This window comes from Diadema antillarum, unplaced genomic scaffold, assembly GCF_040938485.1.
Source record: "Diadema antillarum isolate AM-2024a unplaced genomic scaffold, OU_Dant_1.0 seq00001068_RagTag, whole genome shotgun sequence".
Classification (NCBI taxonomy): Eukaryota; Metazoa; Echinodermata; class Echinoidea; order Diadematoida; family Diadematidae; genus Diadema; species Diadema antillarum.
This window is the reverse complement of record NW_027271893.1, coordinates 354,714-367,830: the sequence shown is the minus strand read 5'-3', so window position 1 is coordinate 367,830 and position 13,117 is coordinate 354,714. Positions and strand designations below refer to the sequence as shown.

The following is a 13,117-nucleotide window of genomic DNA, read 5'->3' as shown; positions in this document are numbered from 1 at the left end:
AATTTTCAAGGTATTGAGAAAAAGTATAATTTCAGTATCAAATGGGAAAATAGCATTATCTAAACCTGGCCTTTGACCTTTGACCACACAGTTCCAAAGAGAATCACTGTTAGGTTGAACATGCATAAATATGTAAGTTTCAAGATGATACCTTGAGTTACTTTAGAGATATGGAGGAAAAAAAGCAATTCAGCACTTTCACTTGACCTTTGACCTTTTGACCTTTGACCTTTTGGCAAGAAACTTCCCACAAAATATATATTGGGTAATACATGCATACATCAAGTTAAAAAAAAAAAAAAACCTTCAGGCATTGCATAAATATAAGGAAAGTAGTGATATTTTGAGGATTTGACCTTGACGTTTGACCCCCTGACCTTTGAACCATGACCCCCAACTTCCCTAGATAATCACTGCCCATTGGAACAAGCATATATACTAAGTTCCATGAAGATACCTTGAACCATTTGCGAGATATGGAGAAAAACATGAATCTTCAACCTTTTTTTTCACAAAATAACCTGTGACCTTTGACCTTTGACCCCATGACCCTAAAATCCAAACAAAGTATTATTCCCCCAGGATATACCCTCATACCAAGTTTGATGTAAAACCACCACACGGTTCTTGAGATATCGACAAAAACAAAACGGGACGGACGGACGACTCGAAAACATAATGCCTCCGGCCACTTCGTTGGCGGAGGCATAAAAACAAAAAACAAAAAACATATACAATATAAAATCATTGACCTAATTGAAGATAATACATGATAATATCAAGGGGAAGCACACTTGTATGCCTGAGAAAGGACAAGCCTTATTATAAACACACGAGCACATTGAAATAAATATATCCTAGACAGGTAAATACAATGCTACAATGTATATAACACTGAAGATATGTATTCTTTCACATATAAGGTAGCATGTAATTGATGAATTAAAATTTTCTTTAAAATATGCTTAAAGAACTCATTTTGTGATGGACTGATGTCACTTTAACAGTAATCATAGAAAGCATCTGCAATGGAAGTCTTTTAATCTTTGAAATTGTCGGTCTTCTTTGGGTGGTTTAAAGTTACTTGTGAAATATGCGAAAATACTCAAGGGATGAATTAGGTTTCGTAGGAGCAACTTTGAACCACGATCTTTATTGATGACTGTGATTAACACCAGTGACAATTTGTATGGACCAGCAAGGCAATATTGATTCACTATATTAGCGCCTCGGTGCCACAAGCTAAAAGGTAATATCTCTTGGTAGAGAGTGGGTAATTAGCTAGCTCACTATTGGAGTATACAGGGCTGTGAAAATAGCACTAGGGATGTTATAATGGACATGACAGGTTAGGGATGAATAGATGTGGGGTAACACAGCAACACAGCTCATGTTCACAAGACCCACATGGAAATGACATTATTTCTCATCTCCATACGTTGTATTTTGATTGTGGTCTTTTTTGTCCTCTGATGGGGAAATGACCTGTCGACTCAGCTGGCAAACCAGAATTCGGTTTGGGTTTATCCCCAGTGCCGCCGCAGTGTGCCATCATAATGTACTCCTTGATTACAACCACAGGCTAGCGACGTGCAGTCAACACGTTATGTACACGACCACTATCTGTCAAGGGCCACAAATACTGGAGGATGATCGACTGCAATGAAGCATCCCAACCCTTTCATGCATGTTGTTCTCTCCAATGAAAACCATGTCCCTATTGAACCTTCAAATATCATGGTCCCACATATTTGAATTTACTTTGTTAGAAAGGCAGAAACAAAACCAACAGAATGGTAAAATCAAAATCAGACATAAATTATCTGAAAAGGAAGTCAAGACAGGATCACATCAAGGTTGCATTTACGTGACAGAAGGCAACTATCACATCCACACTCATCTCTTCCCTTTTAATCCATTAAAGACGGGCTAATTTTTCTACAACATGCATTTCCCATAGACCCCTGCCCGAGTATACTCGGGACTCGTCCTCAATGGGTTAAGACTAACTTTTCTGTGAACAGGGGGATTTCAATTTTCCTTCTAGGTATAAAATCAGGCTTGCTGTTGGAATGTTGCTTCCTAGAATCTGCTGTCCTTAGACAAAATGGTTTCCTATATATGAGCGCCAAGTCAGGACAGTTTACTGGGTAGCAGGCAATTTATTGTTGCCCCCTGCTGGTTGACATCATGAAGACTGGCAAGCAGCTTTTTGGTCGTTGGCAGTGCTTGCCTTTATTCCTGTGCGTTACTGGGAAAGAGTAAATCGGCACGGGAGGAAGGAAATGACCCTAAGTTATGAGGAGACAAGGGCGACCATGGCAGTGAGCCATCATTTGCACACACTGCCGGCACTGCCTGTCTGACAAGGAACTCGGAAGTGGGGAATGGCCCACGCTTGAAATAATCCTACGAGATTCCGCATAGGAATATGCCTAGTGTAGCATAACGCTCCAGACTCGTTTTTTAAAACATAATCTGCAAAGTGATCATAACTAGCTTTACTTTCATCTGAAGATCCTATCCAAGGAGATGAAGCCTATTCATATGAATGGTAGTCGGCAGTTAAAAGTTACATGTGAAATAGATTTACAAACCATTCTCCCCGGTAACATAATGTCAAAATGAGAACTGTTTGCCGTTGATGTTACTAATGCTATCTAAGAGATGACACCACAGGATTCAGGAAGGTTCTTTTAAATATGTACTGTACAGAGAGACATAATGCTCTCTCCTAAAAGCATGTCCAAAGTGGGTTATGTTCATTATTACAAAATACACAAATTCCATACACCTACATGACATGTGTGGATGTTTAATCTGAAAGTGAAATAGGGTTTGGTAATAAGAGCATATGTGGTATTATTTCAAAGGTTCATCAACCAAAAATGTAATCAAAAAGGTTTTTAATTCCAAAAACGAAATAACATTCGTAATTCTCAAGGTTTAGTACACACCTGTTTCATTTTCAGATTACTAACCCTCATTTTATTTTTCGAATGAACGACCCTTCGGAATAACGAACCTTCACAATAACACATTGTAAAATCAGTCCAAGGCTGCATGATTGATTGACAGGCTATGCAACTTGTGACACAGCTTTTTTAAATAAATAAAATGTCATTTGCAGTTTATAGCGGTTTGCAAGGATAATCATTTCACAGGCTCCGAATGCTCTGTGACATTAAACAGTAATTGTAATGTGTTTTCTAAAACATAATTACAAATAAGTGCTTTCGAATGTTCAAAACCCTTCATGGTACATCACCCCCATCCTTGAGGATCTGGTGCAGCAGAACAAGAGGGAATGAGAATAGGCCACATGTGTGTAGTTGAAAAACACCTGGGGAGGCCAGTCACATTTCCATAATTACATTGTAAGTGCATTCACACCAACAGCTCACATCGACAACTCCTCTATACTGGCAAACAAAAAATGAAACATGGGCAAGTCATGTATCATTCTATAGGGGAGAAAATTGTCTTTATCTACATAATGACTGGCATTCCATTTATTTGCTAATTCATTGATTATGGCATTCAGAAAAGTTCTAACAAACAGCTGAACTGCTTCTTTTTCATCTACAGCTGTATTAAGAGATATCCTGTGTGTGGCCTCTGTGGGGGTTTGCACTACATGTAACTACAGGATATCCCATATCTGGCTCAATACGGACAAGTTCAGGTGTGATTCCACGAAACACCATGTTCAAGATGACTTTGACTAGTACTAGTAGTAGAGAAAAAAAAAAGAGTCATGTAAACAGAGTGGTAGAGGGTTTCATCAAAGGGAAACGTGTTTGTAGTGTCAAATGTTTCACACAGTGCAATATTACCAGCAACCACACATGTAGAATTTAAAGTAGGTAAAGCTAATGTCATAACCTCACACAGGTCTTCCACTAAGAAACACCATTTTTTTTTTTTTTTGTTCTTTGGTTAAGAGATCACGAGTAAAACTTGTGATGATTTTGATCTTTTTTTTGTATGCATGTTTCTTGTTTTGTTTTGTTTTGTTTTGGTTTTTTTTTTCCGTTTTGCATGATGGCTCCCAGGAAAAACCGGGAATCCAACCATCTCAGAACTGGTCCCAAATTGGGGTTTGATAAGAAGCATTATTAAAATACCAGACAAAAAGAACTTCTTGATGTACTTCTGTGTCCTCTTCTTTCACATACATTGGCAACAGTAGCTGTATTCCAAAAATAGTCAAATGGGAGATTATATGTGTACTCCTTAGGAAAAAAGATGTTAATTTTGTCATATTACTTAACAGTATTTCTGCTATAATCCAATAACTACTATTCCTTGTATAATTTCTTACATTTCATTCCTACTGCAATTTTTGCATATTGATACCAATGTTTCCTTCAACAGAGCCACTAATACCATGTTTGTTTCTTTGGAGACAACATCCATCTGAACAAACAAAACTGCATATGTTTACAATCACTGACATTACAGTTTAATATTTGTTTTGATTTTTTTTCACTTCGTCTGCTTTTTGAGACATGCAATATTGCCTCTCTCAAGAAGACATAAAACCTGACTTTGATACAGCTTTGCATTGCATGTTCCCAACAAGTCAAACATGATGGAAAATGTTTAACTCATGTACAGAATACACATGTCTCTCATTCTCTCTCTCTCTTACTATAGTAGTCAAAATACCATTGATGGGAACATCTTCTGACATTTTCTGACCCGTTATGTATACAAGTACTTTTATCCAATGCATGCAAAAAACAAAAACAAAAACAAAAAGTATATTCATGGAATGCTGCAATAAGCAATGGCTGTATGTTGCCTCAAGGCAACATGAGATTCCCCAGATGAGTTCTCTGGAAATGCCAGTGTCATTAGATATTCATCCACCATAATCGCGTTTTGATGTATTATTGGTTGTTGTTATTCTTTTTTTCTATACAGCAGGCATAATTCAACCATGGTAAACCCACACAACTGCACTGCACTATACGTGACAAAACAGAAAAAGGCATTGAAGGGAATGAACACACTCATGTAGTTACAATATGTGACCTAAGAACTGCCTTCATTCTTCCCTACCCCTTTTGTGAGTGATTATGAATGTTTCAAACAAGGAACTCCTGTGTTTGTAATGTCCAATTGGTGAAGTAAGTTGGTGGACAAGGTAGAAATGAATAAACATGAAGGTAGTTGCATGTTCAGTATGGGACTGCAGAAGGTCAAAGGTCAGTGCACTTTGATTATTACAACTTAGTCTCATTTCCAGTCAGAGCTTCATGTAGAAATATCTTTCCTTGGTAACATTATCTGGTGGGAAAGTTTAAAAAAAGCAAAAAACAAAAAAACAAAACAAAAATATAACATGAATAAATTCATATTTTCTGGCCAGTGATCCAATTTAAAAATCCCAATAACGATGTTAAATTTGAAATTACTTCCTTTCTGCAGAGGAATAAAATGTTATTTTTGCAGAGTTTCATTTAAACAAATTTTGTGTATCACAGTTGGATCATGAATTTAACAACATGCGAAAATGTCTCCATGCGCTAGGTGTAATAGTGCATTAACAACTGCAGTAGTTAGCGGTGGCATCAATTCACAAAACTAACATCTTGCAAAAATGTCTATGACCTCCTCATTTGCAAAAATATCTGTATGTGAAAATAACAGCATATACAGTAAACCTTTTTGAGCTCGAGTGCCGATTAGCATAGAAACCCTTGTAGCATTGTATAAACTATAAATGGCCCTGGCACAAAAAGGGTTAACTGTTACTCCTTGGTCAATGGTCAAGTTCTTAAAACTTGAAAGAAGTGTAAATGAAGGGTCATGTACACATGTACATGAACAGTACAATGTAGTGATTGCTTGAGATGAGGAAGCATCTCAGTGGACTGTATAGTACAGACAGCAGTCAATTTCTCTATCAAAAAGTTGTGACATTATAAAAAAAAAATGTGTATTATATGTACTTTTACTATTAATAGGATGATTCATAATGGGGGTGAAAGTTTTGCTGCTAAATAATCCCCAAAAACACAAAGATTTTTTTTTCCAAAATAATATTTGTGTGTGCAAACCAGTGGGAGGATGATGGCATCATCACATGTGTAGGAAAATTCACAATTATGATACCCACCCAAGTTTCTTGTTTTGCATATGTGACCGTGCACCTCAAAACGAACATAAAGTCGCACACACTGATTTTGCGTGAGGACTGAAAATAAGTGAAATGGGTCAACATAGTCGAACTTGACTTTTTCATATTTTCTGAAAGAGCAGGTCTTCTTTTACATTATGCTAAAATTTGGTATCATAAAACGGGCAGGAAAGTGTGTTTTTTTAGCAGTTTATCTCGAACATTTTTGGTAGAATAGTGTGATTATGTGTGTCTTTAGAATCCCTTTTTCATTTCTGAAAAACCTTATCCACACTCTTCACTTTCAACTCTAATAACTTTTGAAAAGATAGTGCTAGTGCTTTGAAAGTTGGCATTAATTATGGACAGAATGTGTTAATTAGGCATGCCTAATTTCAGTTTAATCTAATAATCCCTTCATTGTTGTTACTCTGGTGGTTAACTTCCTGTTTTTTGTCCCATTCATCGCACAGCCAGCACGGTTTGGTAAAGATTAAGCGCTTGAATAGACACTGTACTTCAGAGCCCCTTTTCTCAGTTCACATCTTTCCTGAGTTTGTGCTTTCTCTCCAATATTTAGATAGTTTAGGAGAGTCCATTTGATTTGAGTTATACATCATTTTAAAGCTTAAAGTCTGCTCTTTCAGAGTATGGTCTTAACTAAAAATTCATGTCTGGCGACTTTTTGTTTGTTTTGAGGTGCAGGGTCACATATTATCATGGCATAAACTCTGAAGTATGCTTTGATGTGCTACTTGTAAGTACCTACTCAACACCAAGCCAAATATGCTCACAGCCTTAAGGTTCATGATGGCATTCATGGCTTAAACAGAAATATTTGATATGCATGAAGACGTTGTAATAACTAAAACGTTTCCGCTTTACTAATGTTTTCATGTAAAACAAAAAACAAAACAAAAAACCATGGCTGACTTTCACACAAAAAAGCAGAACAGATCAGTTTACAAGCATAAAAATTTCATACTTCCATCTATAACAAAGACTTTTCTTGGAACCAGAAAGTTTGCCTAAGGCTTGCCTGATATAGCAACAACTAAGGAAGTACATTCCAAGTAATGAAATGCATCTTATATATATCCAGGTGGAAGGAACAGGTTTACTAGACCCTTACATGGAAAAATCAATAATTTGAATACAGTAGCAAAATGGCCTACTGCCTACAATGCCATGATCAAGTTGGCCCCAAAAATGACGCAAATTCACATATTCAACGAATGGGGGATCAATACCAGCTTTATGGCACCTGCTGTTCTCCTGTTCACTGCTTGTTTTTGTGCCACAGCTGTGGCTCTCATCCAAAAAAATACAGCTGTGTGTGACACTCCCTCCAGCTATTTGGCTAAACACCAGGCAAATACATTGAGCACTTCACACATACAGACAGCTGTGACTCTCCCTTAAATCTGTGCTCAATAAATGCTCAAGAATCAATGCGGCTGCAGATAGCACAAAGGTTCATCATTTCTCCTTTTTTTTTTTTGGATTAAATTCAAATGTCTGGTCCTGTGCTTATTGTATGTTACCAGTATGTACTAGCGGCAAAGAAATTGAGGATATTATCGCCATCCATTTAGAATGCTAGGCAAAGAATTATTAAGTTTTATAATTGTTATAAGAAAACAGAGAGTATGCTCTATTAATCAATGTCAAATAGAAAAGGCATTGGTGGTATTACAAGCTAGCCAAAAAAACTAGAACATTGATTACTAGGGATGTTGGTCACAAAAGCAGGTGGCAGACAAATCAGAATTCAAGCAGATGAAAAGAGCGAAAAAATCTGAGAGGTTTCACAAGGACAGTAAGTATGAACTAGATGGGCCATTTAGCTGGCTGTGACAAACCAGGAAATAAGTGGAGCATGATAGCTTTGAGGACTGCCATCTCAGCATATACACGAGTTTAATGCCTCAAGACTGATCACCATTCAGGATCCCTACCGTACTTTGTCACATCAATGATAGATCCGTCTGGTGTAACTGAGAGGTTTATAGCACTGCATTACCTTTCAAGTGATCCAGATTATCTCCATAGTGTAGCTGGATCATCAGATAATTGATTCCACTGGAGCCTCCAACATGGAAACCAACACCTGTTCAAGACATAAGAAAGAAGACAAAGAGCCATTTACAAAACAGAATTACACATAACACAGTTTATGATATTTATACTCCGTATGCAAACGTGCAAAGCCACGGCATGTATTTTAATCTCATTACTCTTCTTTAGAATACAAATTCAAAGCATTTTTTTTTTCAGAGACACTTTATCAAAGTCAGATGAAGATGAACCAGAAATGAAATACATTGTAATACATTATTCCACCAACAGATGGATTCCTGTTTAAGTGGCACATGATTAGCCAAAAAAGAACCCCTATTAAAATAGTTCAAGTCAGGCTTTTTGACCGCAATCTCAGAGGCTGAGCTATGTCAGCGAAAAAAGACAGTAGTATCTGAGGGAACATGAAATACTGTTTGTAATGTATCACAGCATCCAGCCATCAAATAGAGTATGGTAACTGTTTTAAGTTCTTGATGAAAGACCAAAATTTGATGTACACAGATGGAAAAGAATAATTTTAATACTGGTACATCCTTATTTGTGTCATGGAAACACAAACATATAATCAACATACATCAAGTAAACATACATGATAAAAATACATACATGTATAAACACCAAGCTGTGCACATTATACATGTCTGTATGTATGCTATGAAGATTCAATTCAGTATCAGTAATGATTGACACATATTCAAAAGAATTCATCTGTAGCACTAGAATTCTTCCCTCAGTCTATCTAAAGTAAGTGAGAGAAACATGTAAACAATAGGGTTGTTCTAATGCATCGTGTATTCTAAACCTGCATGCTACATGTCCAATCAACAGCATGAACAAAACATTACATAACTACTGCTTGCGGCAGCATGAAATAAACTATGTTGACAGAGCAATCTATTGTATTACATCTCAATGTGTTCTATGAACGAGGCACTCCTCTGAATTTGGTGTATGAACTTGGCACTCAATGGAAAGAGGTATCAGCGTGGCATGCTACACATACCGTAATCTCGGATACTCTTTGGGTTTGTGTAAGTAACTGAAAAACATGACCATGTGGTATTAGAAAACAGTCAAACCTGCCTTTAATAGGGGCCACCTGTCTAGAGTAGCCACCTGCCATATACACGGTGCCCCCCCCCCCCCCCCTGAAAGGCGTGTTAAAGCCCCTGTCTGTAGCAGCCCCCCCTTTTTTTCCATCTCTCTTGGATGGCTGCTATAGACAGGTTTGACTGTATACATTTGCCCATTGGCACAATTTTTTTATGTTCTCCTATGAAAGAACATTTTCACATTTATAAAGAAGTAACCATCAATATCAGATGATAGAATGATGATGAAATATATCTACTATTCCATACAATGATAAAAAAAAAATCTGAGTGACCAATTATTTGCACTATGTACAATGTGACAACATGAAAAATCAATTCATCAAATATCACCTTTCCTGAATATTGAGAATAACACACAAAAACAGTGGGTAATTACAGTGGGTACTGGATATTCTGAGTGCAAAAGCTGGGCTGTTCTGGTGGTGATGTTGCAAAAGTGACTATCACAGAAAATAAAAGATGAAAGTCCAGGCCTGCATTTTAAAAGTTAGTACATACAATGTACTCTGACTTTAACACACATTAGATAGATGGCGGCTTTTATTGCTGGAGAAACACAGAACACTCCTTCATATGTTCTAACCTCAAGGTTTGAAAAAATATTTTTAGGGAGGTTATACAGGTCCTTAAACCCGTTGAAGACTAGCCCTAAGTATACTCAGGTAAATGTAGGGGTCTATGGGAAATGCGTGCTATTGCAAAATAAGTTTGTCCTAAAAGAGTTAGAATAGCATTTGATACCCTTAAGATTGAACATCATGTGTGTCACCTCCCTCCCACAACCACAATCTCCACACAGAATGCTGCTTGATCAAACCCTTTAAAACAAGGACTGATTTGTGGTATTGGTAATTGCCCGTGGGCAGTAGACATTATCCAGCATGCATATATAGAGCTGCCCTGCTGAATGTCTGGGCTTGCCTGCATTATTGATAGACAGTTTTGAGTCACTGCACCAGGGGGAGAGAGGGAAGGGGGATGGGGGTAACTTTTCATTCATCTCATTGTGGTAGCCCTGCATAAAAATGGACCTCAATGTCATTCCGCTTGCAATTACCTGATATCAAACATAGTTTGGCAGTTCCATGATGCACATACAACATGTACGTCATGAAACTTTTCATGCAGAAAATGTCACCCATTAGCTGGATTGGAGCTTACAGTTTGTTATTAAATCAGTTTCCTTGCATATCTGAAGACAAAGAGCCTACTTGTATGTCTAGACCTTTGCTACACACATCAGAAGCACATAACATCTACACTTCATTTGCATAATAAACTGCTTAAGTTTGGACAATGTTGTATGTGCAGGCTTCCAAGTGTGAAAAAACCTCTCCAGCATAGTATGTGTGTAGTCACACATGATAACCCAAGGATGTCCTTGTGTGCATAAATCATTGTATGTTCAGTAAAGTGTGACTGACACACAAATGTACTGAAAGAGGTCATAAAAGAGAATATGACGTTTATGGGTATGATAATGCTGAGGGAAAAAAAATCCTCAAATCTGGCAGTTTTTTTTTTTTTGATAACAATTCCATTGGTTCTAGTTGGGATTACAGTTCTCTTGAAGGTATAGGTTAGTGGTGGGGTAGCTACTTATAGGGTAAAGACAATTTCAATTCCAGAAGACTTTCTGATAGTTCTAGTGGCTGATTAATCAATGACATTGGGTGTGAAAGGTAACGCCCTGACTACGCTACACCTGCTCACACTCCATTCACACTGGGTCCCTACGTCGTGGGGACAGTCGGGAGAGATCTGATCTTTTTTTACAACTGACCATCCCCACCTATCAAATTTTGACTGTCCCCAAGCTGCAGAGGCAATCAGGGTTTAGCACAAGCCCTGCCATTCAACAACAGGGCCCCGTTTTATCAAAAGACGTTCTAATACCAAGTGATCGATTACAAATTTCCTTACCACACAGGCTGCCATAGACTTATGATAGAAATCAACTATATAATTAATTATAACTCTTCATAAAACAGGGCCCAGAGTTCATAAATGCATCCATCTGATGAATACAACTTGGCACTATGAACTGCACCCTAAGGTAAACTCTACCCTCCAAATTTTGTCCTCAGACCTGACGAGGTTTCACATGAACACTGGGAAAAGTCCTGGTAAGCATGCACAACATGGTTTAACAGCGGGAAAGTCCTGCAGCGTAGGACTTTCTGTGACATGTGGGACCCAGTGTGAACATAGGGTACGAATGAGTGTACATGTATGTACATGTGTGCAACATAATGGGCTAGGGTGGGGGGGGGGGGGTGTTGAGAGGGGCACACAAATGAGGACATGTCCTTACCTCTTGGTATATTTGGAGAGGGTGCATCCCTGGCCCAGCCAAACAAAATGTTGCTATTGCCTTTGCAGGGGCTTCCACTACATTGCCTGTAAAATATATTCATTCAACAAGAGGATTGAAATAGTGATCATCTATAATGGTAATGGATGTTACATTCAATGCATTTTACATCATATTATATATGTGACTACAAGTTGTATGCACTTCAAAGATTATGAAAAGTTCCAAGATTAGTGTAAAGTTAAGGTCCAATTCTAAATGAGGAAATATTTGTCTTTAAAATGATGTAAATCATGAAGGTTGGACATTCAAAACGCATGAAAATATATGATCACAGAAACATAAACAAGCAGGAATGCTACTGTACTTATGAGAAAAGGTATTTAAAGTTAAGGATATTTTCAAGTGCACTGAGCCATCTAAAAGAGATGACAGAAAACAAGAGACCCGCGGGTCTAGCGCTCACCTGAGTATCGCAAGTTCACCTTTCACGCAGTCACTAATCTAAATTATTCACAACTCTACCAAAATTTGACCAGGCATTCTCAAGTAGAAGATGAAAATGTACAATAAGGGCCCAATTTTTTTAAGATTCCTTAATTTGGGGGGATTGGGGCCCCCTGGGGCCCTCTGGGTGGGGCATGGTGCCCATTTTGATAAATTGAGATCCTGAACACCTAGGGATGCTACCTGCCAAGTTTGACAAAAATCCATCATGAGGTTTTCAGGAAGAAGATGAAAATGTACAATTCAGGCCCCCATTTGGACCCTTCCAACCACCACCCCCCCCCCCCCTACCCAAGAGGGGCACCCCTGGATCTCCTATGAACAAACTTGAACCTACAGTCATTAATGTACTCACTCATAGTATTATCTCAGCTCTATATGTAACTTCTGATTCTAGAGAAGATTTATAAAGATTCCTTCATTTGGGGGATTTGGGACCCCTGGGGGCCCCCTGGGTGGGGCATGGTGCCCATTTTAACAAATTGAGATCCTAACCCCCTAGGGATGCTACCTGCCAAGTTTGGTGAAAATAGGTCATGGGGTTCTCAAGAAGATAAAAATGTACAATTTAGGCCCCATTAGGACCCCTCCTCACCCCCTCCCTCCCCTGGGTCCCAAGGGGGGCACCCCTGATTCTGCCATGAACAAACTTGAAACTACAGTCATCAATGTACTAACTCATAGTATTAACTTAGCTCTATCACTTCTGGTTCTAGAGAAGAAGATTTTTGCGGATATTCCTTAAATTTGGGGGGTTTGGGCCCCCTGGGGGCCCCCTGGGTGGGGCATGGTGCCCATTTTCACAAATTGATTTCCTAACCCCCTAGGGATGCTACCTGCCAAGTTTGGTGAAAATGGGTCATGGGGTTCTCAAGAAGACGATGAAAATGTACAATTTAGGCCCCATTAGAACCCTTCCCCACCCCCCTCCCCTGGGTCCCAAGGGGGGCACCCCTGATTCTGCCATGAACA

The 13,117-nt window shown here is 38.5% G+C and overlaps 1 protein-coding gene across 1 annotated transcript in view; it reads right to left on the bottom strand.

The window, feature by feature from the left end:
* Positions 1 to 13,117, bottom strand: part of LOC139743311 (peptidyl-glycine alpha-amidating monooxygenase B-like) — a 69,326-nt gene that overhangs the window by 33,602 nt on the left and 22,607 nt on the right. The window contains exons 5-6 of the mRNA XM_071653805.1: positions 11,639 to 11,724; positions 8,151 to 8,237 (exon numbers count right to left, since the gene is read on the bottom strand). Coding sequence (XP_071509906.1) covers positions 8,151 to 8,237; positions 11,639 to 11,724 — 173 coding nt within the window. The remainder of the gene's footprint in view (positions 1 to 8,150; positions 8,238 to 11,638; positions 11,725 to 13,117) is intronic.